The sequence below is a fragment of the Eubalaena glacialis genome, chromosome 5, assembly GCF_028564815.1.
Source record: "Eubalaena glacialis isolate mEubGla1 chromosome 5, mEubGla1.1.hap2.+ XY, whole genome shotgun sequence".
NCBI classification, from domain to species: Eukaryota; Metazoa; Chordata; class Mammalia; order Artiodactyla; family Balaenidae; genus Eubalaena; species Eubalaena glacialis.
In genome coordinates, this window is record NC_083720.1 from 34,368,607 (window position 1) to 34,396,139 (window position 27,533).

At 37.4% G+C, this 27,533-nt stretch overlaps 1 protein-coding gene across 1 annotated transcript in view; it reads right to left on the reverse strand.

Annotated features, from left to right (window-relative positions):
- ARHGEF38 (Rho guanine nucleotide exchange factor 38) overlaps nt 1-27,533 on the reverse strand; it is a 145,864-nt gene that overhangs the window by 81,204 nt on the left and 37,127 nt on the right. The window contains exon 2 of the mRNA XM_061191193.1: nt 24,742-24,923. Within this exon, the coding sequence (XP_061047176.1) occupies nt 24,742-24,923 (182 nt within the window). The remainder of the gene's footprint in view (nt 1-24,741; nt 24,924-27,533) is intronic.

The window sequence follows — 27,533 nt, forward strand, 5'->3', positions numbered from 1 at the left end:
TATAGGAAAAACTCTGTAAAAAATACAAACACACGGAGGCTAAACAATACACTACTAAATAACTAAGAGATCACTGAAGAAATCAAAGAGGAAATCAAAAAATATCTAGAAACAAATGACAATGAAAACACGATGACCCAAAGCCTATGGGATGTAGCAAAAGCAGTTCTAAGAGGGAAGTTTATAGCAATACAATCCTGCATCATGAAACAAGAAAAATCCAAATAAACAATCTAACTTTACACCTAAAGCAATTAGAGAAAGAAGAACAAAAAAACCCAAAGTTAGCAGAAGGAAAGAAATAATAAAAGTCAATCAGAAATAAATGAAAAAGAAATGGAGAAAACAATAACAAAGATCAATAAAACTAAAAGCTGGTCTATGAGAAGATAAACAAAATTGCTAAACCACTGGCCAGACTCATCAGGAAAGAAAGGGGGGAAGCCTCAGATCAACAGAATTAGAAATGAAAAAGGAGAAGTAACAACTGACACTGCAGAAATACAAAGGATCATGAGAGATTACTACAAGCAACTATATTCCAATAAAATGGACAACCTGGAAGAAATGGACAAATTCTTAGAAAGGTATAACCTTCCAAGACTGAACCAGGAAGAAATAGAAAATATGAACAGACCAATCACAAGTAATGAAATTGAAACTATGATTTAAAATCTTCCAACAAACAAAAGCCCAGGACCAGATGGCTTCACAGGTGAATTCTATCAAACATATAGAGAAGAGCTAACACCTATCCTTCTCAAACTCTTCCAAAATATAGCAGAGGGAGGAGCACTCCCAAACTCATTTTACGAGGCCACCATCACCCTGACAACAAAACCAGACAAAGATGTCACAAAAAAAGAAAACTACAGGCCCGTAACACTGATGAACAATGATGCAAAAATCCTCAACAAAATACTAGCAAACAGAATCCAACAGCACATTAAACGGATCATACACCAAGATCAAGTGGGGTTTAATCCCAGGAATGCAAGGATTCTTCAATATACACAAATCAATCAATGTGATACACCATATTAACAAACTGAAGGATAAAAACCACATGATAATCTCAATAGATGCAGAAAAAGCTTTCGACAAAATTCAATACCCATTTATGATAAAAACTCTCCAGAAAGTAGGCATAGAGGGAACTTACCTCAACATAATAAAGGCCATATATGACAAACCCACAGCAAACATCATTCTCAATGGTGAAAAACTGAAACCATTTCCTGTAAAATCAGGAACAAGACATGGATGCCCCACTCTCACCATTATTATTCAACATAGTTTTGGAAGTTTTAGCCACAGCAATCAGAGAAGAAAAAGAAATAAAAGGAGTCCAAACTGGAAAAGAAGAAGTAAAACTGTCACTGTTTGCAGATGACATGATACTATACATAGAGAATCTTAAAGATTCTACCAGCATACTACTAGAGCTAATCAATGTATTTGGTAAAGTAGCAGGATACAAAATTAATGCACAGAAATCTCTTGCATTCCTATACACTAATGATGAAAAATCTGAAAGAGAAATTAAGGAAACACTCCCATTTACCATTGCAACAAAAAGAATAAAATATCTAGGAATAAACCTACCTAGGGACACAAAAGACCAGTATGCAGAAAACTATAAGACACTGATGAAAGAAATTAAAAATGATCGAAAAAGATGGAGAGATATACCATGTTCTTGGATTGGAAGAATCAACAATGTGAAAATGACACTACCCAAAGCAATCTACAGATTTGATGCAATCCCTATCAAACTACCAATGGCATTTTTCACAGAACTAGAACAAGAAATTTCACAGTATGTATGGAAACACAAAAGACCCTGAATAGCCAAAGCAATCTTGAGAAAGAAAAACGGAGCTGGAGGAATCAAGCTTACTGACTTCAGCCTATTCTACAAAGTTACAGTAATCAAACAGTATGGTACTGGCACAAAAACAGAAATATCGATCAATGGAAAAGGATAGAAAGCCCAGAGATAAACCCACGCACATATGGTCACCTTATCTGTGATAAAGGAGGCAAGAATATACATTGGAGAAAAGAAAGCCTCTTCAATAAGTGGTGCTGGGAAAACTGGACAGCTACATGTAAAAGAATGAAAATAGAACACTTCCTAACGCCATACACAAAAATAAACTCAAAATGGATTAAAGACCTAAGTCTAAGGCCAGACACTATAAAACTCTTAGAGGAAAACATAGGCAGAACACTCTATGACATAAATCACAGCAAGATCGTTTTTGAACCACCTCCTAGAGAAATGGAAATAAGAACAAAAATAAACAATGGGACCTAATAAACTTAAAAGCTTTTGCACAGCAAAGGAAACCATAAAGATGAAAACACAACCCTCAGAATGGGAGAAAATATTTGCAAATGAAACAACTGACAAAGGATTAATCTCAAAAATTTACAAGCAGCTAATGAAGCTCAATATGAAAAAAACAGACAACCCAATCAAAAAATGGGCAGAAGACCTAAATAGACATTTCTCCAAAGAAGATATACAGATTGCCAACAGACACATGAAAGGATGCTCAACATCACTAATCATTAGAGAAATGCAAATCAAAACTACAATGAGGTATCACCTCACACCAGTCAGAATGGCCATCATCAAAAAATCTATAAACAATAAATGCTGGAGATGGTGTGGAGAAAAGGGAACCCTCCTGCACTGTTGGTGGGAATGTAAATTGATAAAACCACTATGGAGAACAGTATGGAAGTTCCCTTAAAAGCTAAAAATAGAGCTACCATATGACCCAGCAATCCCACTACTGGGCATATTCCCTGAAAAAACCATAATTCAAAAAGAGTCATGTACCACAATGTTCATTGCAGCACTATTTAATATAGCCAGGACATGGAAGCAACCTAAATGTCCATTGACAGATGAATGGATAAAGAAGATATGGCACATTTATACAATGGAACATTACTCAGCCATAAAAAGGAATGAAATTGTGTTATTTGTATTTAGGCGGATGGACCTATAGTCTGTCATACAGAGTAAAGTAAGTCAGAAAGAGAAAATCAAATACAGTATGCGAACACATATATATGGAATCTCAAAAAATATGGTTATGATGAATCTAGGAGCAGGACAGGAATAAAGATGCACACATAGAGAATGGACTTGAAGACATGGGAAAGGGGAAGGGTAAGCTGGGACGAAGTGAGAGAGTGGCATGGACATATATACACTACCAATTGTAAAATAGCTAGTGGGAAGCAGCTGCATAGCACAGGAAGATCAGCTTGGTGCTTTGTGACCACCTATAGGGGTGGGATAGGGAGGGTGGGAGGGAGACACGAGAGTGAGGGGATATGGAGATGTATGTATATATGTAGCTGATTCACTTTGTTATACAGCAGAAACTAACACAACATTGTAAAGAAATTATATTAACATATTTTAGTAAAAATGTTAAAAAAAAAAAAAGGAAGGCAAGGTAACAACAACAAACAATGCCCAAGTTACCTGATACCTGCCTGGAAACGTTCCAGGCCAGAAGACATTGATGTGGACAAGCCTATATCAGTGCAGGGATGTCCATCCCTTTGCAGAAAGTAAGGCTGGGACCCTGGGACAGACTTCTCAGCATGAACAAGAGGAGAAACAAGAGCCAAGAGAGGTGAGTGAAGGCCAGACCAGAGACTGTGGTCAAATCTGAGAACTTCCGGAGGCCTCTGAAAAAGGAAGAGGATTGAGAAGTTCATCCCAAACTTTGTTTTGACTAATAATAGAAAAGGAAGGTGCTTATATTGATATCCTCGGATAAAAGGTAGAGAGTAGACCAAGGGTCCCTGCTTTGTTTCTCTTACTTGCCTTAACTCACGGACAGGCAGGAAAGAGTTCCTTGGTGGCAGTTGGAGGTGGTCTTCGGGCTCCCTGTCCTTTCCTACTTAGAATTTTATATGAAATGCTCAGAAGACAAATAGTACCGCTAGGAATAGCCCTTCTGAGTTGAAGATTCAGTAGGTTTTGTGACCCTTTAGAAATTCTTTTAGAATAAACCCTGAGTTACATTGTGGAAACACAGGAAAAAATAATTTGGAAACTGTTTGAAACAACCAATGAGATTATAAGTAAAATATGTAAATTTTTTATGCACCCAAGTCAGCCACAAAATTATATTTAAGGGCTCTGGCTGAGCACAATAAATGGGGTAAACATTTTTGTGCTTTGATCACTTGAGTATTTATTGTGTGTGTGTATGTACGCGTGTGTGTTTATCCTTTTTCTCCCTGCATACTTAGACTGAGAGCTTATGAGGTATAAGAACAAACCAGCAGAAACAAACCAACAAACCAAACTGTTATCCTTTTCAACAGAACATCTATTTCCTTCAGATATAATATCTGAAAAAAGTTAGTGATATTAGAAAGAACTGGCTCAACATTTACCAATTCTTTTTTTTTTTTAATTTTATTTATTTATTTTATTTTTGGCTGCATTGGGTCTTCGTTGCTGCTCACGGGCTTTCTCTAGTTACAGTGAGCGGGGGCTACTGTTTGTTGCGCTGTGCGGGCCTCTCATTGTGGTGGCTTCTCTTGTTGCAGAGCACGGGCTCTAGGCACACGGGCTTCAGTAATTGTACCACGTGGGCTCCGTAGTTGAGGCTCACGGTCTCCAGAGTGCAGGCTCAGCAGCTGTGGCGCATGGGCCCAGCTGCTTCGCAGCATGTGGGATCTTCCCGGACCAGGGCTTGAACCCACGTCCACTGCACTGGCAGGTGGGCTCTCAACCACTGCACCACGAGGGAAACCCTGGACTGAATTTAAAAAAAAAATTTGTTTTCCCCATTTACTAGTTTGGAAAATGTGTATTCTCTTTCTTTTTTTGTTTTTTTTGTATTAGTTTTCTTTTTTAATTTTTGAATTTTATTTTATGTATTTTTTTATACAGCAGGTTCTTATTAGTCATCAATTTTATACACATCAGTGTATACATGTCAATCCCAATCGCCCAATTCATCACACCACTATCCCCACCCCCCCGTGGCTTTCCCCCCTTGGTGTCCATACGTTTGTTCTCTACATCTGTGTCTCAACTTCTGCCCTGCAAACCAGTTCATCTGTACCATTTTTCTAGGTTCCACATACATGCGTTAATATACGATATTTGTTTTTCTCTTTCTGACTTACTTCACTCTGTATGACAGTTTCTAGATCCATCCACATCTCAACAAATGACCCAATTTCGTTCCTTTTTATGGCTGAGTAATATTCCATTGTATATATGTACCACAACTTCTTTATCCATTTGTCTGTCGATGGGCATTTAGGTTGCTTCCATGACCTGGCTATTGTAAATAGTGCTGCGATGAATATTGGGGTGCATGTGTCTTTTTGAATTACGGTTTTCTCTGGGTATATGTCCAGTAGTGGGATTGCTGGATCATATGGTAATTCTATTTTTAGTTTTTTAAGGAACCTCCATACTGTTCTCCATAGTGGCTGTATCAGTTTACATTCCCACCAACAGTGCAAGAGGGTTCCCTTTTCTCCACACCCTCTCCAGCATTTGTTGTTTGTAGAATTTCTGATGATGCCGATTCGAACTGGTGTGAGGTGATACCTCATTGTAGTTTTGATTTGCATTTCTCTAATAGTGATGTTGAGCAGCTTTTCATGTGCTTCTTGGCCATCTGTATGTGTTCTTTGGAGAAATGTCTATTTAGGTCTTCTGTCCATTTTCGGATTGGGTTGTTTGTTTCTTTAATATTGAGCTGAATGAGCTGTTTATATATTTTGGAGATTAATCCTTTGTCCGTTAATTCATTTGCAAATATTTTCTCCCATTCTGAGGGTTGTCTTTTTGTCTTGTTTATGGTTTCCTTTGTTGTGCAAAAGCTTTGAAGTTTCATTAGGTCCCATTTCTTTATTTTTGTTTTTATTTCCATTACTCTAGGAGGTGGATCCAAAAAGATCTTGCTGTGATTTATGTCAAGGAGTGTTCTTCCTATGTTTTCCTCTAACAGTTTTATAGTGTCTGGCCTTAAATTTAGGTCTCAAATCCATTTTGAGTTTATTTTTGTGTATTGTGTTAGGGAGTGTTCTAATTTCATTCTTTTACATGTAGCTGTCCAGTTTTCCCAGCACCACTTATTGAAGAGACTGTCTTTTCTCCATTGTATATTCTTGCCTCCTTTATCAAAGATAAGGTGACCATATGTGTGTGGGTTTATCTCTGGGCTCTCTGTCCTGTTCCATTGATCTATGTTTCTGTTTTTGTGCCAGTACCATATTGTCTTGATTACTGTAGCTTTGTAATATAGTCTGAAGCCAGGGTGTCTGATTCCTCCAGCTCCGTTTTTTTCCCTCAAGACTCCTTTGGCTATTCAGGGTCTTTTGTGTCTCCATACAATTTTGAAGATTTTTTCTTCTAGTTCTGTAAAAAATGCCATTGGTAATTTGATAGGGATTGCATTGAATCTGTAGATTGCTTTGGGTAGTATAGTCATTTTCACAATATTGATTCTTCCAATCCAAGAACATGGTATATCTCTCCATCTGTTGGTTTCATCTTTAATTTCTTTCATCAGTGTCTTATAGTTTTCTGCATACAGGTCTTTTGTCTCCCTAGGTAGGTATATTCCTAGGTATTTTATTCTTTATGTTGCAATGGTAAATGGGAGTGTTTCCTTAATTTCTCTTTCAGATTTTTCATCATTAGTGTATAGGAATGCAAGAGATTTCTGTGCATTAATTTGTATCCTGCAACTTCACCAAATTCATTGATTAGATCTAGTAGTTTTCTGGTAGCATCTTTAGGATTCTCTATGTATAGTATCATGTCATCTGCAAACAGTGACAGTTTTACTTCTTCTTTTCCAGTTTGGACTCCTTTTATTTCTTTTTCTTCTCTGATTGCCGTGTCTAGGACTTCCAAAACTATGTTGAATAATAGTGGTGAGAGTGGACATCCTTGTCTTGTTCCTGATCTTAGAGGAAATGCTTTCAGTTTTTCACCATTGAGAATGATGTTTGCTGTGGGTTTGTCGTATATGGCCTTTATTATGTTGAGGTAGGTTCCCTCTATGCCCACTTTCTGGAGAGTTTTTATCATAAATGGGTGTTGAATATTGTCAAAAGCTTTTTCTGCATCTATTGAGATGATCATATGGTTTTTATTCTTCAATTTGTTAATATGGTGTACCACATTGATTGATTTGCATATATTGAAGAATTCTTGCATCCCTGGGATAAATCCCACTTGATTGTGGTGTATGATCCTTTTAATGTGTTGTTGGATTCTGTTTGCTAGTATTTTGTTGAGGATTTTTGCATCTATATTCATCAGTGATATTGGTCTGTAGTTTTCTTTTTTTGGAGTATCTTTGTCTGGTTTTGGTATCAGGGTGATGGTGGCCTCATAGAATGAGTTTGGGAGTGTTCCTTCCTCTGCAAGTTTTTGGAAGAGTTTGAGAAGGATAGGTGTTAGCTCTTCTCTAAATGTTTGATAGAATTCACCTGTGAAGCCATCTGGTCCTGGGCTTTTGTTTGTTGGAAGATTTTTAATCACAGTTTCAATTACATTACTTGTGATTGGTCTGTTCATATTTCCTATTTCTTCCTGGTTCAGTCTTGGAAGGTTATACCTTCCTAAGAATTTGTCCATTTCTTGCAGGTTGTCCATTTTATTGGCATAGAGTTGCTTGTAGTAGTCTCTTAGGATGCTTTGTATTTCTGCGGTGTCTGTTGTAACTTCTCCTTTTTCATTTCTGATTCTATTGATTTGAGTCCTCTCCCTCTTTTTCTTGATGAGTCTGGCTAATGGCTTATCAATTTTGTTTATCTTCTCCAAGAACCAGCTTTTAGTTTTATTGATCTTTGCTATTGTTTTCTTTGTTTCTATTTCATTTATTTCTGCTCTGATCTTTATGATGTCTTTCCTTCTGCTAACTTTGGGTTTTGTTTGTTCTTCTTTCTCTAGTTCCTTTAGGTGTAAGGTTAGATTGTTTATTTGAGATTTTTCTTGTTTCTTGATGTAGGCTTGTATAGCTATAAACTTCCCTCTTAGAACTGCTTTTGCTGCATCCCATAGGTTTTGGATCATCGTGTTTTCATTGTCATTTGTCTCTAGGTATTTTTTGATTTCCTCTTTGATTTCTTCAGTGATCTCTTGGTTATTTAGTAACGTATTGTTTATCCCCCATGTGTTTGTGTTTCTTATATTTTTTCCCTGTAATTGATTTCTAATCTCATAGCATTGTGGTCAGAAAAGATGCTTGATATGATTTCAATTTTCTTAAATTACTGAGGCTTGATTTGTGACCCAAGATATGATCTATCCTGGAGAATGTTCCGTGCACACTTGAGAAGAAAGTGTAATCTGCTGTTTTTGGATGGAATGTCCTATAAATATCAATTAAATCTATCTGGTCTATTGTGTCATTTAAAGTTTCTGTTTCCTTATGTATTTTCATTTTGGATGATCTGTCCATTGGTGTGAGTGAGGTGTTAAAGTCCCCCACTATTATTGTGTTACTGTCGATTTCCTCTTTTATAGCTGTTAGCAGTTGTGTTATGCATTGTGCTGCCCCTGTGCTGGGTGCTTATATATTTATAATTGTTTTATCTTCTTCTTGGATTGATCTCTTGATCGTTATGTAGTGTGCTTCCTTGTCTCTTGTAACATTCTTTATTTTAAAGTCTATTTTATCTGATATGAGTATTGCTACTCCAGCTTTCTTTTGATTTCCATTTGCATGGAACATCTTTTTCCATCCCCTCACTTTCAGTCTGTATGTGTCCCTAGGTCTGAAGTGGGTCTCTTGTAGACAGCATATATATGGGTCTTGTTTTTGTATCCATTCAGCAAGCCTGTGTCTTTTGGTTGGAGCATTTAATCCATTCACGTTTAAGGTAATTATTGATATGTATGTTCCTATGACCATTTTCTTAATTGTTTTGGGTTTACTTTTGTAGGTCCTTTTCTTCTCTTGTGTTTCCCACTTAGAGAAGTTCCTTTAGCATTTGTTTTAGAGCTGGTTTGGTGGTGCTGAATTCTCTTAGCTTTTGCTTGTCTGTAAAGCTCTTGATTTCTCCATCGATTCTGAATGAGATCCTTGCTGGGTAGAGTAATCTTGGTTGTAGGTTCTTCCCTTTCATCACTTTAAGTATATCATGCCACTCCCTTCTGGCTTGTAGAGTTTCTGCTGAGAAATCAGCTGTGAACCTCATGGGCGTTCCCTTGTACGTTATTTGTTGGTTTTCCCTTGCTGCTTTCAATAATTTTTCTTTGTCTTTAATTTTTGCCAATTTGATTACTATGTGTCTCAGCATTTTTCTCCTTGGGTTTATCCTGTATGGGACTCGCTGCGCTTCCTGGACTTGGGTGGTATTTGCTTTCCCATGTTAGGGAAGTTTTCGACTATAATCTCTTCAAATACTTTCTCTGGCCCTTTCTCTGTCTCTCCTCCTTCTGGGACCCCTATAATGCGAATGTTGTTGCGTTTAATGTTGTCCCAGAGGTCTCTTAGGCTGTCTTCATTTCTTTTCATTCTTTTTTCTTTAGTCTGTTCCGCAGCAGTGGATTCCACCATTCTGTCTTCCAGGTCACTTATCTGTTCTTCTGCCTCAGTTATTCTGCTATTGATTCCTTCTAGTGTAGTTTTCATTTCAGTTATTGTATTGTTCTTTAATTCTTCTAGGTCTTTGTTAAACACATCTTGCATCTTCTCGATCTTTGCCTCCATTCTTTTTCCGATGTCCTGGATCATCTTTACTATCATTATTCTGAATTCTTTTTCTGGAAGGTTGCCTATCTCCACTTCATTTAGTTGTTTTTCTGGGGTTTTATCTTGTTCCTTCATCTGGTACATAGCCCTCTACCTTTTCATCTTGTCTATCTTTCTGTGACTGTGGTTTTTGTTCCACAGGCTGTAGGATTGTAGTTCTTCTTGCTTCTGCTGTCTGCCCTCTGGTGGATAAGGCTATCTAAGAGGCTTGTGTAAGTTTTGCAACATTTACCCATTCTTTTTCCACTTAATAACACAATTTCAAAGTTTTAATTTTCAATAGCACAACCAAAGACTAGGAGCGCCTCCTCAAGCAATGTCTTACAGGAACTGGTAGATGAATACCCTGCACATGGGACAACCCTCAGGTGTGTTCTGTATAGCATCCTCAAGCTCCCAGTGGGTTATGAGCCCCAGGTGGCCACAAAGGTAATCTGCTTACAAATATACCCTATCTTGGGTTCCTTTCCTTCTCTGTCCCATTTCCCCATTCCTTTATTGCTGTTCCAGGGGTCTTCTCCCCAATAAATGACTTGCTCTAAAATCCTTCTATCTGGATCTTTTTCTGATGGAACCCAGTGTAAGACAGAGTGAGGTGGACAAAGAATATTTTCCTGAGCTTGAAGGAGGTGAAGGAGCAAGCCATGAAGTTACCTTGGGGAGGAACATTCAAGGAAAAAAAAAAAAACAACCCCAGCAAGAGCACAGGCTTGAAACAGTTGTTGCTCCTGGTTTGTTTAAGGAACACCGAGAAGGCCAGAATGTGGAAAAGGGTGAGGTCAGAGAGAATGAGGGACCAGCTCATGTAGGACCACACAGGTCACATAAAAATGTTAAGTTTTGATCAGAGTGCGATGAGAAGCAATTTTGGTTGGTTTAGAGTAGAAGAGGGACATTATCTGACTGACATTTTAAAAAGAATCACTCTGGCAGCTTGGTTGTGACAAGGATGGAGAAGAGAGATGGGTCAGGAGGCAGGTATAATAATCTAGGTGGTTATTGATGGGTTTTTGAATCAGAATGGGAGTAAAGGAAGAAGTGAGAAGTGGTCTGATTCTGGATAAATTTTGAAGGCAGAGCTAATAGAATATGCTGATAGATTCGATAGAGGCTTTGAGAGAAAAAGTCAAGAATGACTCCAGAGTTTTTCCCAAGCAACTGTAAGAATGGAGCTGAAACCTAAGTGTCCATCGGCAGATGAATGGATAAAGAAGATGTGGCACATATATACAATGGAATATTACTCAGTCATAAAAAGAAACGAAATTGAGTTACTTGTAGTGAGGTGGATGGACCTAGTGAAAGTAGGTGAAGTAAGTCAAAAAGAGAAAAACAAATGTTGTATGCTAACACATATATATGGAATCTAAAAAAAAAAAATGGTCATGAAGAACCTAGGGGCAAGATGGGAATAAAGACACAGACCTACTAGAGAATGGACTTGAGGACATGGGGAGGGGGAGGGGTAAGCTGGGACGAAGTGAGAGAGTGGCATGGACATATATACACTACCAAACATAAAATAGATAGCTAGTGGGAAGCAGCCACATAGCACAGGGAGATCAGCTCGGTACTTTGTGACCACCTGGAGGGGTGGGATAGGGAGAGTGGGAGGGAGGGAGACGCAAGAGGGAAGAGATATGGGGATATATGTATATGTATGGCTGATTCACTTTGTTATAAAGCAGAAACTAACACACCATTGTAAAGCAATTATACTCCGATAAAGATGTTAAAAAAAAAAAAAGAATGGAGCTGAGGTGAGAAAGACTGCAAGGGGAGCAAATTTTAAAGGGGAAAGTAGGAACTCTGTTTTAACATGTTAAATTTGAGATGCCTTGTAGACAATTACGTAGAGGTTTGAGTGGGGAGCTGGATACAAGCAAAGAAAGCCTTCAGGGAAAATGTCCAGGCTGGAGGTACAAATTTGTCAACCATCAGCATGTAGATGGGATTTAAAGGCATGAAACCAGATCAGATCTTCAACAGAGTGAAGGGAGACAAAGAAAAGAAGAGGCCCACAGACTGAGCTCTGAGCTATTTCAGTGTTTACAGGTTAGGATCAACCAGCAAAGGAGATGGAGGAGGAGCCATTGGAATATTAGGGGGCAAACTGGGTTTATGTGCAGTCCCAGGACACAGAAAGAGAAAGCTTTTCTGTCAAATGCTGGTAACAGGTCTGAGAAAGGAGAGCCTCCTTCTGCTAAAGTCTAAAGCAATTATTTGCTGCATAAGTAATTAGCATAACTAATCACAAACTCCCTTCTGTCGTGATCATTTCTAGCAACACCTTGAAATGTATCTTTGATTGTTACTTGGGTTTTTATGTGTTTATGAGTCATTTTCTTGACCATATTATAAACTCTTTTAGGGCAGGACCATGATATAAATTTCTATGATTTCCATGCAGAATTTAACAAAGGGCCTTGCATAAAGTAGACACTTGACAAACACTTAATCTTTTAATTTGCATATTCAACTAAAATATTACATTCTCTATGGAATATTGCCTACTTAATCTATCTGGAAGTGATCTGTCCCTTCTGTGAACTCAACCGCATTTATTGTCTGCACTTATCAATTGTTGCTTTGCATTACAAGTTATCTTTTCATAGCTATGAGTCTTGTCACCTCTAACTAGGGATTTTCAGTCTTTTAATGGCAAAGGATGAGTCTCACATGTCTTTGTGTACTCCAAATGGCATAAAATTAATTATTAATTAACTCACATAATCAACGACTTCTCTGTATCTAAAGTGCCCTAAATAAGTGCTTATTAATAAATACGTGTTTCCCTGATATATGCTTCCTTTCTGACCTAGTATTTATTCTTTGGAGTCCAGGATTCATGGCCCTGTACTGATATGCACAGCAATGTTCATCTATGCTTAGTTCATCTATGTGTAAAGTTGCCCCACATCTCTGGCATTTCATTAGAGAGGTTTATAGCACCATTATAATAATCACAGCTACTGAAATTTTGTTGCTTATTTTAACAGATAAAAGCAAATTAAAATAGTGGTTTATGCATCTCAGTTCTGAGAAGTGAGGTGATGAGCACGATCTTGTTACCCAGGCTAAAGGAATGACTTTCCTAGATATTAAGACAGATTTGTGTATCACATCTCTCTTTTTCAATTTTGAGCTTTCCAACCCCTGCACTGAAATGGAAAATGCATTCATTTATCTCCTCCCTTGGCCCAGCACTTTTTGACCTGGACTATAGATTATAAAAATTAAAGAAAACTGGAGTCACCCTGAAATTGAGATTATGAGGTGCTTACAAATGTAACAACACGGGGGAGAGTTTCCATCATAAAACTGTAATTCAAGGATTTTTTAAAATCCCTTATTTTTTGAGCTGAGGCCTTCTGAACAAGCAAAGAAAAGAGATTTTTCTTACCTATAAAAAGAAGTTTCACATACTAGAATATTGATGTATCACTTCCATACCCAACTTAATCTGAATCCAATCTGACAGCAAACTGTCTTCCAAGATGACAAAGCAGAAAGGTCCCTCCCAGGGAAAATCAGAACGTGAACAGAGATGACTCAATGTCAGTTACATCTTGTATATTAACACAGTGACAGTGATGACTCAGTGTCAGTTACAGGTTGTATATTAACACAGTGACATTGTGCTTGGCAGCACCATTTACTGATGTGATTTTTATTTTTATATTTAATGTTCCACAACTATAGACTTTTCCAAACTGATTGACAAACTTCTTAAAAAGTAAGGAAAACTTCATTGAGTTTGTTGTTTTTTTTTTGCTTTTCTAATGTAACATCAATTATTTGACCTTATAATGGAGGAACAATGGCTCAGACTATGTAATAAATGTAGAGATTCCACAAGGAGAGTGAAAATGAAGTCTTTGATCTTAAAAAACATGGAGTTCTAACCTGGCCATATAGATCATGGGATTCTTCATTGTGATGTGATCGTAGTAACCACGAAATTCAGTATTTTTAGAGGACTGAAGAATATATGTATCAATGTTTCAAGAAGATTTCCAGCAAGAGTATAGTATTTTAAAGTCAGCACATTAGCTCAGAAAAGTCAGTACAAAGCAGAATCAGAAATTCAAGTGCATTTCTGAGTCATTGCTCCCAGCATCTCAATTATAGTTAGCAGGAATTGCTTTGATTTTTTCCAGACTTTTATTTAATATAGCAACTAAAATAAAGTGCTGTGCTTTCTGACTTTCTGGGCAGCATTTGTTTTCATATTATCAGCCTGGCTTTTATCTCTGCGCTCACTCTGTGAAGTCCTGTTACTGAGAAGTTTGACCACAGGAGCTGCTGGACTCTACAGGGGAAAGGACTAGATTGAGTAGGAGGTGGAAGTGGAGAGAGGGACTTAGTTGGCTTTTTCCTCCATTTGTTTTACAATCCAGAAAGATTTCTGGTATTCTAAGCATAGCATGAGAAAGAGCCAAGATACTTGGGAGATTATTATATACTACAAAGATTCTTCTAAACAACTTAATGTGTATCCTTATGCTAAAAATGTAGTCTCTTCCTCCCTGAAATCACAATAAAAAGAGAATTAATTGGAAAGTTTGGCAGAATAAACAAGGTAGAGTCATAGGAAAGGTTTTCATTCTTGCATATAAAATTTTACATGTATATTTAAAAGGATAATATAGTTAAGGAGAGAAAGGAAGAGAGAAAGAATAAGGGCATTATAATTTTAAATTAAACTTTTTATTTTGAAATAATTGTAAATTCACATGCAGTTGTTAAACAAAAAAAAAATTAGAGGGATCCTGTGTGCCCTTTACAAGTTCCTCCAACTGCAATATCTTGCAAGACTATGTGTGCATTGAATTTTGATATGATATTATAGAACATGTTATGAATGGAGTATGGTGATTGCTTGCATAAATAAGACATGTCTGTGAGAAATCAACATCTTGATTCTACTTAGTCCACAGAAATTTCATGGAGGAGACAGGGTTGATTTTAAGAAAGTTATGCTTAGCGAACTAAGGTGGAATATATTTGAGGCCTAGAATACAATCTGAAAATTTTGGGAGTTAACAGAGACAGAAAGAGTAGCTGGGTGAGTCTATGAGACCAGAATTATCCTAATACCAAAACCAGGCAATGACATTACAAGAAAAGAAAACTATGGACCAGTATATCTCATGAATAGAGATGCAAAAATCATCAACAAAATATTAGCATATTAAATTTAAAAATGTATAAAAAGAATTATACACTAAGACTGAGTGGGATTTATCCCAGGTATGCAGTGACAGTTCAACATTCAAAAAACAATTAATGTAATCCATCACATCAGATTAAAAAAAGAAAAAAATCACATGATCATGATAGATACAGAAAAAGCATTTGACAAAATCCAATGCCGATTCATGATAAAAAAAACTCGATAAACTAGGAATAGAGAGGTATTTCCTCAACTTGACAAAGAATATCTACAAAAAACCTACAGCTAACTTAATGGTGAGAAACTTGAAGCATATTTGCTAAGGTCAGGTACAAGGCAAGGATGTTCCCTCTCATCACTCATTTTCAATATTGTACTGGAAGTTCTAGCTAATGCAATAAGACAAAGGAAATATAAGGTATACAGATTAGGAAGAAAGACATAAAACTGTCTTTGCTCATAGATGACACTATTGTCTATGTAGAAAATACAAAACAATCAACAAAAAAACCTCCCGGAACTACTAAGTGATTATTGCAAGGTTGCAGGTTACAGGGTTAATAGACAAAAGTTAATTGCTTTCCATACCAGCAATGAACAAGTGGAATTTGAAATTAGTAACACAACGCCATTTACATTAGCATCCCCCAAAATGAAATATTTAGATATAAATCTAACAAAATATGTACAAGACCTATCCAAGGAAAGCTCAAAACTCTAATGAGCAAAATCAAAGAAGAACTAAATAAATGGAAAGATATTCCATGTTCTTGGATAGGAAGACTCGATATTGTCAAGATGTCAGTTCCTCCCAACTTGATCTATAGATTCAATACAATCCTAATCAAAAGCCCAACAGTTCTTTTGTGGATATTGATAAACTGATTCTAAAGTTTATATAGTTTATATGAAGAGACAAAAGACCCAGAATAGCCAACACAATATTGAAAGAGAAGAACAAAGTTGGAATACTGATATTACCTGACTTCAAGCCTTACCATTAAGCTACAGTAATCAAGACAATATGGTATTGGGAAAGGGACAGACAAATAGATTAATAGAAGAGCTCAGAAGTAGATCCGCACAAGTATAGTTAACTTACCTTTAACAATGGAATAAAGGAAGTACAATGGAGCAAAGATAGTTTTCTCAACAAATGGTGCTGGGACAACTGGGCATCCATGTGTAAAAAAATGGATCTAGACACAGACTTTACACCCTTCACAAAATTAACTCAAAATGGATCACAGAACTAAATGTAAAATGCAAAACTATTAAGAAAAAAACCTAGAAGATAACATAGGAAAAAACCTAGATGACTTTGAGTATGGCAATGACTTTTTAGGTACATCAACAAAAGCGTGATCCATGAAAGAAATAATTGATAAGTTGGACTTCATTAAAATGAAAAACCTCTGCTCCATGCAAGACAATATCAAGAGAATGAGAAGACAAGCCACAGAATGGGAAGAATATTCTCAAAGACACATCTGGCAAAGGACTGTTAAATATACAAAGAACTCTTAAAACTCAATAATAGAAAAACAAACGACCCGATTAAAAAATAGGCCAAAGATATTAATGGACACCTCACCAGAGAAGACATACGGATGACAAACATATGAAAAGATGTTCCACATCATATGTCACTGGGGAAATGCAAATTAAAGCAATGAGACACCATTACAAACCTATTAGAATGGCCAAAATCCAGAACACTGACAACACCAAATGCTGGTGAGGATGTGATGCAACAGAAACTCTCATTCATTGCTGGCAGGAATGCAAAATACTACAGCCACTTTGGAAGACAATTTGGTGGTTTCTTACAAAGCTAAACATATTACCATATGATCCAGCAATCATGCTTCTTGGTTTTCACCCAAGTGGAATGAAAACTTATGTCCACACAAAACCTGTACATTGTTGTTTGTAGCAGCTTTATTCATAATTGCCAAAGCTTGGGAGCAACCATGATGCCCTTCAGTAGGTGAATGGATAAACTGTGGTCCATCCAGACAATGGAACACTGTTCAGCCCTAAAAGGAAATGAGCTATCAAGCCATAAAAAGACAAGAAGGAACCATAAATGCATATTACTAAGTGAAAGAAGTCAATCTGAAAAGACTGCATACTGTGTGATTCCAACTATATGACATTCTGGGAATAAGAGAGGATTTTTAGGGCGGTAAAAATACTCTCCACGATACCATAATGACGTGTCATTATACATTTGTCAAAACCTATAGACAACACAAAAGTGAACCATCATGTGAACTCTGGACTTTGGGTGATAACAATGTGTCAATGTAGTTTCACCAGTTGTAACAAAACTAACACTCTGGTGGGGGATGTTGATAATGGGGGAAGTTATACCTGCGCGAGGCCAAGGAGTATATGCAACATCTCCCCTCAACTTTGCTGTGAACCTAAAAGTGCTCTAAGAAAATAAAGTCTTAAAAAAAAAAGAGTAGCTGGGTACAGTAATAGAAAAAACAGGAGGGCAAAAATTGCATGGTTGCCTATTAAGCAAAAGTGAATGACTATTATTTCTGACAACAGTAAAAGTCTTTTAGTGAAGGTGACAGCTAGAGAAGACAATTTTGACAGGAGTCCTTCTATGACACTTAAAGATTTATGACAATAGATATTTGCTCACCTATGATTTCCTCTATTTGTTATGCAGGCAAAGTTTTAGTAAATAGCTTTGAGAAACCTAATTTATCTACCTATCTATCTATAAATGAAAGCTGGGTATATTTTAATAATTACTAGATAAAATATTTCTGCCTTGGTTCTTTTATCTTGTATTTCAGTGAATTATCATGACTGTAATTCTGTTCTTTGTTCAGTGAGATTGGCAAAGTTTCATTTCACTTCATTATCTGAATTCCTCTTTTGGAGAAGTGGGCTGAGAGCTGGGCTGAGGAGGGGATTAAGGAGGCAATTCAGACAGAACTAAGAGTAATCTCAGAGAGTGCATCCAAGGAGCAAAACTAAAATTGTGAGACAAGCAGGCTGTCCAAAGGGTCTGCTGCACAGCCTCTGTGCTCTGTATAACTCCTGGGAGCAGCTTTCATGTAGAGAGGCAGCCAGGCCCTGGATATTGAGGTAGACCCCAGATTTGAGGGGTCAAGACAGACACCAGGAACGTCCAGCCAGAAACCTCAGATGAGAAGGCAGAAAATGGAAGCCTGAGAAATTCCCAGAACATGTGCTGAAGCTACAGTCCCCTTTATATAAGACAGCAATGGACTCATTCTGGTGAGGAGGGAGCCATTAAAAATACAGCAAAGTCCTAAGGAAAATAAAAATCATTCACTAAACTAAAATGTAGTAACTATAGCTTAAAATTCATAGGACATCAATTGGGCCATGGCCATCTTTCTGTTATATACAGATTTTCATGGCATTACAGTATTTGAACAGCATTTTTATTATCGTTATGTACTTACACCCTCCTCCTCCCTGTCCCCCTTCAGAGATACTTTGATCTGCTCTGTGCTCTCTCCTCACACATAAGCTTCTCTATCAGGGTTGATATCATAGTTTAAGCTATAGCAACTTCACTCAAGTAGGGGACAGGAGCAGGAAGCTGATTCCCTGGGCCCTGTGGTCCCTTCCTTCCCTTGCCCCTTTGAAAAAAAAAAAGGACAAGTTAAAGTTTTGTCCTCTCTAATTCCCTGTCTTTCATGTTCTCCTATTCCAGGCCTCCCCTCACCCACTTTGGACACTGAGGGAGAGGGTTTTGGTAGGATGTCAATACGGCGTACTATAGGTCACATATATCACACAGAACAATTGCCATCATGACACATAGACTTGCATGATAATACTTGTGGGCACCATTTTCCATCAAGGGACTCTGCATACAGAGACAGCTTGATATTGTTCTCCTCAAATTTATGGTCCCTCAATAAAGAAAATAAAATATTTTCCATTTAAATTACTTTTTGTTATTTATGGCTTAAAATAAAACATGTAAATATATTTTTCAGGGGGAAGAGTTTCCATAAGGGTATATATGGTATGATCATAATTTCACAAAATAATAGGGTATATCTGTATATACCTAGACAATAAACCAAAATATTTATAGTGCTTATTTCTAAGTGGTAAAGCTATAGGTGATTATTTTCTTCTATATATTTTTTCTAATGAAAATTACTTACAAAATTGCTGCCATAAAGGGTATCCAAATTTTAACAGAAAATTCCAGTTGAGCTCTTGTCAGTACAAAATTATTTGTCCTTTTTTAGAAAACACAAAACGTCGATTATAATTCATACAATTAGATCAAATATGAGTGAATCCAAAATAAATACATATAACTTTCTTATTACATAGATGAAAATTGACTAAATGTGTATTCAAATATATATACATAAATAGAATACCCTTGGAGGGGTAAAAAGGAGCTGGTAATGGTGTTTGCCTCTAGAAAAGGAAACTGAATAGCTATAAGATGTTATTGTGTCCTTGAGATCTTTGGTATTTTTGTATTATGTGAATTTTACAAATAAAAAAATAATTAAAAACTAAGAAAAGTAAAAACATTTATTTAAATTCCTCTAACTATCATTTTCAATCACTTTTTGGTCCTTTCTTACACATAAAACCATTTTCCATGGTTAGGTTAATTTACTCTGGTTTTGATTTATTTTGACTTACTGCCAGAAATGTAGAGTCTCTTCTATAGCCCTATTTGGATAATAAATAACTAGGACCAGTTTCCCACCAAATGTCTCAACACTGAATGTTGTGGATAATTTTTGCCTTCTTTGCAAAACCTCTCACAATGCTGTCACTAAAGAAGATGTAAGTGCTGGATTTGACCTTGCTTTCAGTTAGGTGAAGTTTTGTTTATAGAAAAGCCTTGAAATTAAGATCAAGTTTTGTAATTACAATTATCACAAAACAGGTGTCGGTCAAGCGCTGGGTCCAGACATTCATTTGTACCTTGATTCATTCATGCAAGTTCACTCAGAACAGTGCTTTTCTCAGTTTTCAACTTCCTTCTTCCTGTATTCACTTTTATAAACTGACTTGTTTCTTCTGAGACTGAAAAGACATGGATCAGTTGTGTAGAGAGAAGACATGGAGGAAATACAATGCAGAAAAGACAGTCTTCTCAACAAGAGAAAAGACATCCATCAGATGACATCCCAAAGTCCCTTCCAGCCTAACCTGTACATGTAAAATATTTATTTATGTTGCCTCTGGTTTAGCTAAGCACGGTTTGCAGACCATTTCCACGGTAACATGAAAACTGTATGTGTTAATTTCTAAATTTTGACACTAACTGATGACAGGTGGCTTGTGTGCAAAGCCCATGGTATTGAAACGCTTAGGAGGGAAGGAGGACATGAAAAACCTAATGAACAATGAAAAGGTGGTAAAGTTAACGAACTGGTGGCATAAATTAACTACCTCAGCATGCATATAAATGTTTATAAGAATCATCTGAATTCCTGAGCATTTATTTACTTAACCAAAGCTTAAAAGCATTAAGAAGTGGAGAAAAGCTTGATCAGACATGAGACCTCAGAAACCTCCCACTGATTGCTATTACAACATTAGTGGAGAGGACATACAGATTACTGGACTGAAATTAAATTCCATAAGGAGGAAGGCAGAGAGCACTGAAAGATAACTAAACAAAGGGAAGTGCCAGATGTGAAAAATCAAGAAGCTATAAGCAATCCCAATAGCATAACAAAGGGAATATGAGTTAGAGTTACGAGAACGGTAATTCAAAGTATTGGGAGCCAAAGTTAAACATGCCAAATAAATAAACGACATGTCACCATAACGGAAACATTTTATTTTACATGGTCTGAAACACCAATGCTTAGAATTGCTCCTAAGAGTTACATAGGAAGCAAAAAAATAAGAAACACAACAAAAGTGAAAACACAAACAAAAATTAGGGAGCATACACAAGAGTATAGGTCAGCAACGGCATGTATATTGGTGACACCAGTTTAATGCACCAGTGTAGTAGATGGTGTAAAATTGAGAACCTTTTCATTCTGAATAAACGTCTGATTCCATTTGATACAAAAATGGATTATGAATTCAAAGGAAGGTATTTTCTTATATTTGTGGTCTTTTTATTTATTTTTATTTATTTATTTTGGCTGTGTTGGGTCTTCGTTTCTGTGCGAGGGCTTTCTCTAGTTGCGGCAAGCGGGGGCCACTCTTCATTGCGGTGCGCGGGCCTCTCACTATCGCGGCCTCTCTTGTTGCGGAGCACAGGCTCCAGACACGCAGGCTCAGTAGTTGTGGCTCATGGGCCTAGCTGCTCTGCGGCATGTGGGATCTTCCCAGACCAGGGCTCGAACCCGTGTCCCCTGAATTAGCAGGCAGGTTCTCAACCACTGCGCCACCAGGGAAGCCCTGTAGTCTTTTTTATATTGATCATTAACTCATCACAGGGACAGAATTTTGGTAAATTGTGCTTATTTTGAAACATGTCTTAATCACCTTTGCTTTTATACGTATTAAATACTTCATATTCAACTTAAAAAGAGAAAGAAATAAAGATAGAGAAAATAGACAATTCTTTTAGGATCAAGAGAGAGTTTGTGTTTTTGTTTTTTAAGATAGCAGACAACGATGAGAAAGATCCAATAGGGAGAGTAAAATCAATTATGCAGGACAGAAAAAGGACACTGTCAGGACTAAAATTCTGGAGTGAGCTTGAGGGGATAGAATCCTGCATTAGTAGAGAAGTTTTCAGGCCAGGTTATAGGGGTAGAGATGCAGGTAGGTTGGTAGACTTGGTGATGGGAGTGTGTGAACCTTCTTGCTGTGTCTATTTTCTCAATGAAATGATGGAAAAGTGTGTTAGCTGAGAGTTCAAAGAAAAGAGGGAGTGTTTGAGATGTGAGGAGCAAGAAAAAGGTGTGAAAGAATACTTTCAGAGACATTACTGGGGGGCCAACTTGAAGAAAATGGTCATGAATTTTAAGAGATTGGTTCAGCTGCATGGATGAAGGTGGAAAGTAGGCAGAAAATGGAACTTCATGGAGGGCAGGTTTTTTTCAGGCAAGTAAATGGAAAGAGAGCGAAAAGGGAATTGAGTTCATCTGCAAGGAGTGATTTTTAAAATGAAGGACCCATGGGAACTAAACCAGGTGTGGGCTTGATGAACATGTGAAAAGGCAGTGGGGAGCTCAGTAGGGTGGAAGTCCTGGCAGCATCAGGAAATTGTTGGCTATAGAAGCGGGAGTGAGCTGAAAGAGAGGACATGGGGGTTAGAGAACAGTAAGCCTGGAATTCTGATTCCGAGGGTGTGAAGTTATTGGTAATGATGGTTGTAGGATGTGGCCCTGGAACGAGTGGCTGAGATGGGGTTGAGGAAAGATTGCTGGATATAAACAAGTCAAAGAACCGAGTGAGAGGCTGGGAGGCTGCGTGGATCACTTGCCTGAATGTTGAAATTACCAAAAATGGATGGCAAAATTAGGTAGAGAGAGAGAGAAGTTACGGAGACATGGAGCTAGGTTTAAATTTTTTCAAAGATAGGAGTGACTGGTTAGGACTGTACCGTAAGGGAGGGTAGATAGTGGTAGAGTCTAATGCCACGTGCATTTAAAATCAATATTTGAATAATTATGAATAATAATTTGAATAATAATAATTTGAATAATAATTATTTGAATAATTATAGATATCTATTCTGGATATCTGCCAGAATAGAGGTTGCATCAATGCAACTAGTTTATATTAAATGAAAAACACACCAAAAATATTTTTATATATTTAGCAATGAAACTTGAGAGCAAATTTTTATCATGACCATGAATGTTATTCCTACTTTTACAGAATTACTAAGAAATTTCCAGATTCAGAAAGTTGCCTTCTAACTTGAGAACTGCGAGAGGATTAAATCAGAATACTAATGAAGTGTTTGGAACAGGACCCAACAAATAGTAACTACCTAATAAAAAGTCATGAGGGAAGAAAACTAAAGATGATTCCCTATGAGGAAATATGCCAAGCCTGCTTTGCCACTTTTCTTTATACATTGTCCTAAACCAAACAAAGAAAAAAAAAACCTTTTATATCAAAGGTCACCTTGATCTACACTGGTTTTCCCTGATTTGTAGACGAGATACTTTTTCTGTTATTTCTGAGAAGAGTCTTGTGCTAAGAAATATAAACTTTGCTTCTGGATGTTGTAAGTACTGGGGGAAAGATTTAATAATTGAACTATTCTGGAACTATTGACTCACCATATTTTTATAATCATGGGGTACATGTTAAGATGCCAAACCCAGAATCCACAAAGTTGGATATATCCGACCACTTAAACACGGCAAAAACAAACGAATAAACCATAAAGAAGGTTTTGACTTTTTAACCTTAATCAAGGTTAGAAGGCAAAAGACAAACTGAGAAAATTAGCTTCAACATGTGGGGCTGAAAAAGAATATCCCTAATGTAAAAAGAGGTTTTATAAAACAATAAGAAAAAGACAAGCCGTAATTTTTTTTAAAGGGCAAAAGACATGGATATGAATAGGGATTAAATGAATAGAAATGGCTGATGAATATATAAGAAGATATTTGTCAGAAGAAATCGAAGGCACCTGGTCTTCATTGTTGTTTGTAAAACCAATAATGCTCAGCTTGAAAGAGGATGCAGAGAAGCACCATCTCAAGCAACATTAATGGGAATGAAAATTAGAACAGTATCAAGTTTTTGGTTGTCAGTTGGCAATTTTTATCAAAATCCTAAATATGCATATCCTTTGACCTAGCAATTCCACTTGTAAGAATTTATTCTATGCAGATAAGGTGACAGTACCCGAAATATTTGTGTCTCAGCATCAGTAACAGTAGAAAACCACTGCAAAGTGTTTGTGGTCATGAAAAGATACACCCAACAGACTGCTGAATGAAACAAGTATGTTACAAAGTAGCATGTGTGGTTCTGATTACATTTATGTAAAAATATATATGTGTGTGTTGATATGTAAGTGTCCAAACTGATGTCTGAAAGGATGTTCCCAACCATGTGAATAGTGATTATCTTTGAGTAGTGGAATTTCTGATCATTTTTACTTTGTTTATGTTTTTGTTTATGGTTTATGTTTTTTGTATATTGTTTGAATTGTATATGAGGACCACTTACCGCCCTAGTGACCATATATATATACACACACAAACATCCTTGTACCTTTACTCTAATTGCCTGAAAGAAATTCCCTGAAAAGGCCTTGATTAAAAAGGAGGAGAATGATTAACTTACACCTCAAGTTTTGTCTGAGGCCAGTCCTATCAAAGAGAAATTTTTTATCTTACATTCAGGTTAATTTCTGTGTTGAATTTTACTTAGTTAATAGTCATAAGTTTAATTAAGCTCTCAATGTAGGGGAGAAAAAAAAACCCCACATTTTTCTCTTCTGAAACCTTGACTTCTTTGGGTCAAATTAAGTGCGTTGTTCCTAAACTGCTAAAAACTCATTGCTCACATTTTGTTAGCAGTTCCACAGGAATCCAAGAAAGAACACATTGAAATTTCAAAATGGCAAAAACTGAGTTTCCTTTCGCCCATAGTTTAGAATACAGTTTCCTTGACTCTGGGTGTCCCTGTGCTGACAGAAGTCTGAGTCTGGGGATCCCTCTGCTAGCCCACACCCAGGGCCTCAGGGGAAGAGGCCCATCACTCCACCGTCGCTGTGGCAGAGGGTACCCTGATGCACTTGAGTGCTGATTTCATGGTGCTGGTGATCCTATTTAGGATATGGGTGGCGGCAGGGGGGACCCTCAAAGTTGCATTTACCTGTTTGTTTCTCAAGGGCTGAACCACTTCTCGAACGCACAGGTCTAGATCATTGAGATAGTCCTTTTCCGTCTGTATCAGCTCCTTGATGATTTTCGAACGCTTTGCCATCATTCTCTGATGTTCCTTCTCCTGAGTTAGGGTCTCAGCCGTGGAACACCGAGCCTGTGGGGTCATCTTTTCTGTTAAATGAAAACACGTACGTATGAGGCATTCTGTTGAGATTTCTGGTTCCTTCATTACAAACAATGCCACTGCAGGATTATTGTTAGCAAGGGAAAAGGCTTAGAGTGTCTTCACGTGTGTTCTTGGGAAGTGATGTGTGGAAGTTTCCCTTAAGGTTGGAATCCTATGAAACTATGAGAGGGAAGAGGTGTGAGAATGAATACTTCTAACAGGTCAGTTAAAAAATACTTGACATGTCTAGTCTTTAAAATATCCCATTGCTACTATATTAGGTTATAAACCTGGTCTTCAGCTAGAGATAAAATGTATAAAATCATAGTTCAGAACTTCTTCTGGACACATTTAAGTCAAGGGAAGATTTTTAATTAGTAAGTGGAACACCTTCCAATTTTGTCTCTATTATTAAAAATAATTGCCCCTCATTCTCAGTGGGTGGTACACAAATCTCCATGAAATGGAAAACAATTGTACATGATTGAGATTTGTCTTTCAGTTCACAGTTAGAATCTCTGAGGAGTGAGGCAGTGGTAGGTTAAACAAATTTCAACTAAGATTTTTCACAGGGGCTTCCCTGGTGGCGCAGTGGTTGAGAGTCTGCCTGCCAATGCAGGGGACACGGGTTCGAGCCCTGGTCTGGGAAGATCCCACATGCCGCGGAGCCACTGGGCCTGTGAGCCACAACTACTGAGCCTGCGCGTCTGGGGCTTGTGTTCTGCAGCAAGAGAGGCCGCAACAGTGACAGGCCCCCGCTCGCCGCAACTGGAGAAAGCCCTCGCACAGAAACGAAGACCCAGCACAGCCAAATAAATAAATAAATAAATAGCGTTGCCTTTTTAAAAAAAAAAAAAAAAGATTTTTCACAGCTCATCTTCAATGGGATGCATATCTTGCTATTTCAGAATTCTTGAGCTGCCAAACGGAAATTTTTAATTAAAAAAATCACAGTGCTGAGGAGATGTTGAGATAAATGGGAATCCTCACATGTAGCCAAGGTTTTATATAAAGTAAAATGTAAGAAAGCTAAATATCTTCAAGAATGAGCTTCCCCACGGGGATGTAAAATTTTGGAAGCCACAACTAGGTCACAGATGAAATCAGAGCAGTGACAGATAGTGGGGCAGTGTGTATGTGTGTGTGTAAGTGGATTTGCTTCAAGCCTGATGTCATCACAAACTTAATTTTCATTGTAGTCTCTAGTTGCAGAAGTAATTTTATTTCCTTTAAAACTAATATGATTCTAGTAACTGATGTGTAAGACATCTCTAATGCTGACACTACTTCCTGAGAATGTAGAGCTTTACAAAAGGGCTTAGAAAGACTCTGTATGGGGGGAAAAGTGCACAGATCACACTTGTGGAAATGGAAATAAAGAGAGGTTGTTCTCTTGGCTGACCCCAGAGCTAAGACAACTGGAGAAATACTATCATAGCAGAGTTAATGGTTCAATGTAAAGAGACTGCCCCTAGAATGTGAATAGACACTAAGAATAGTGAGCATTCCTCTGTCCCTGGCCCAGTCATTTCAGGAGTCCCGACAGAGGCTTCATAATCAAACCTCGGGAAACATACTGTGGTGGTAATTCCAGCATTAGTTTGGAAGGTGCACTAGATTGGCCTTTGGACAATCCTGACTTGCAGGTGAATTTGCTTCTGGGTCATTTGCCTGGAAACTATTCTTCCTTCATCAGGAAAGAAGAAGGATTTGACCAATAACACTTAACAGCACATAGTTTTACAAGGCTTAGGCCATTCAGTGCCAGAGAAATAATCTACATAAGTTATTGAAGAAGAGAATCATGTAAGGAGCCTTCATATCCTGATCTATGTTATGAGAACTTGTGGGTTCTTCCTAATTTATGATACTTTTATTGGAAGGTATAAAAAGCCTGTCTCTCAGCACCCCAAATTTGACAGAAAGAGTTACAATTAGGCATCACTATTATGAACTCTTCTGGATATAAAAAGGAAAGGCAGGTCACTGGTGAGGAGAGATGCAGTGAACAGGTTGTATTCACAAGTGGACCTTGTGACCTTTGGGAGCTTACCTTTGGCTGCTCCTTCTAAAAGGTTGGGGGCTGGAAGTCAGAGGGCAGAGGGGGGAGTGACGGGGCTTCTTTTCTCCTGGGATGTATAAAATAGCTCACAGACAGAAACTTCACTAGTAGAGAGCTGGCAAACCAGTATGGATAGTATTCAATTATTATTTAATATTACCTCAAAAATAAAAGGGGCACTGCTGAAAAACTGTTCTAACCGATGTCTGCTTTTCCAAGTTCTAAACATTTTGTGCCTTACAAATAAGGGGGGCCTAGCAAGGAGAAGGGAGTCTTTCCTGATCTTTGGCCAAGAAATATTCCAAAAATACATTCTCAGGTTCTTTTTAGTTCTCAATTCCAGGACTCAATTACTACATCAATTTAACTTATTTTACAGATTTCTCCAGTTGCTGCACTTGAAATGTACAATATCAAATTTTATTAATTAAAAATTAGATTTTCCAATCCTGCTCAATATCTTGTTAGGAATCAAGTTAGGGGGTCACAGGGTTGGAAATAAAGTGTCAGTCAAGATATTCAACTTCAGAAACTTCTCCCTTCAGGGATAAAA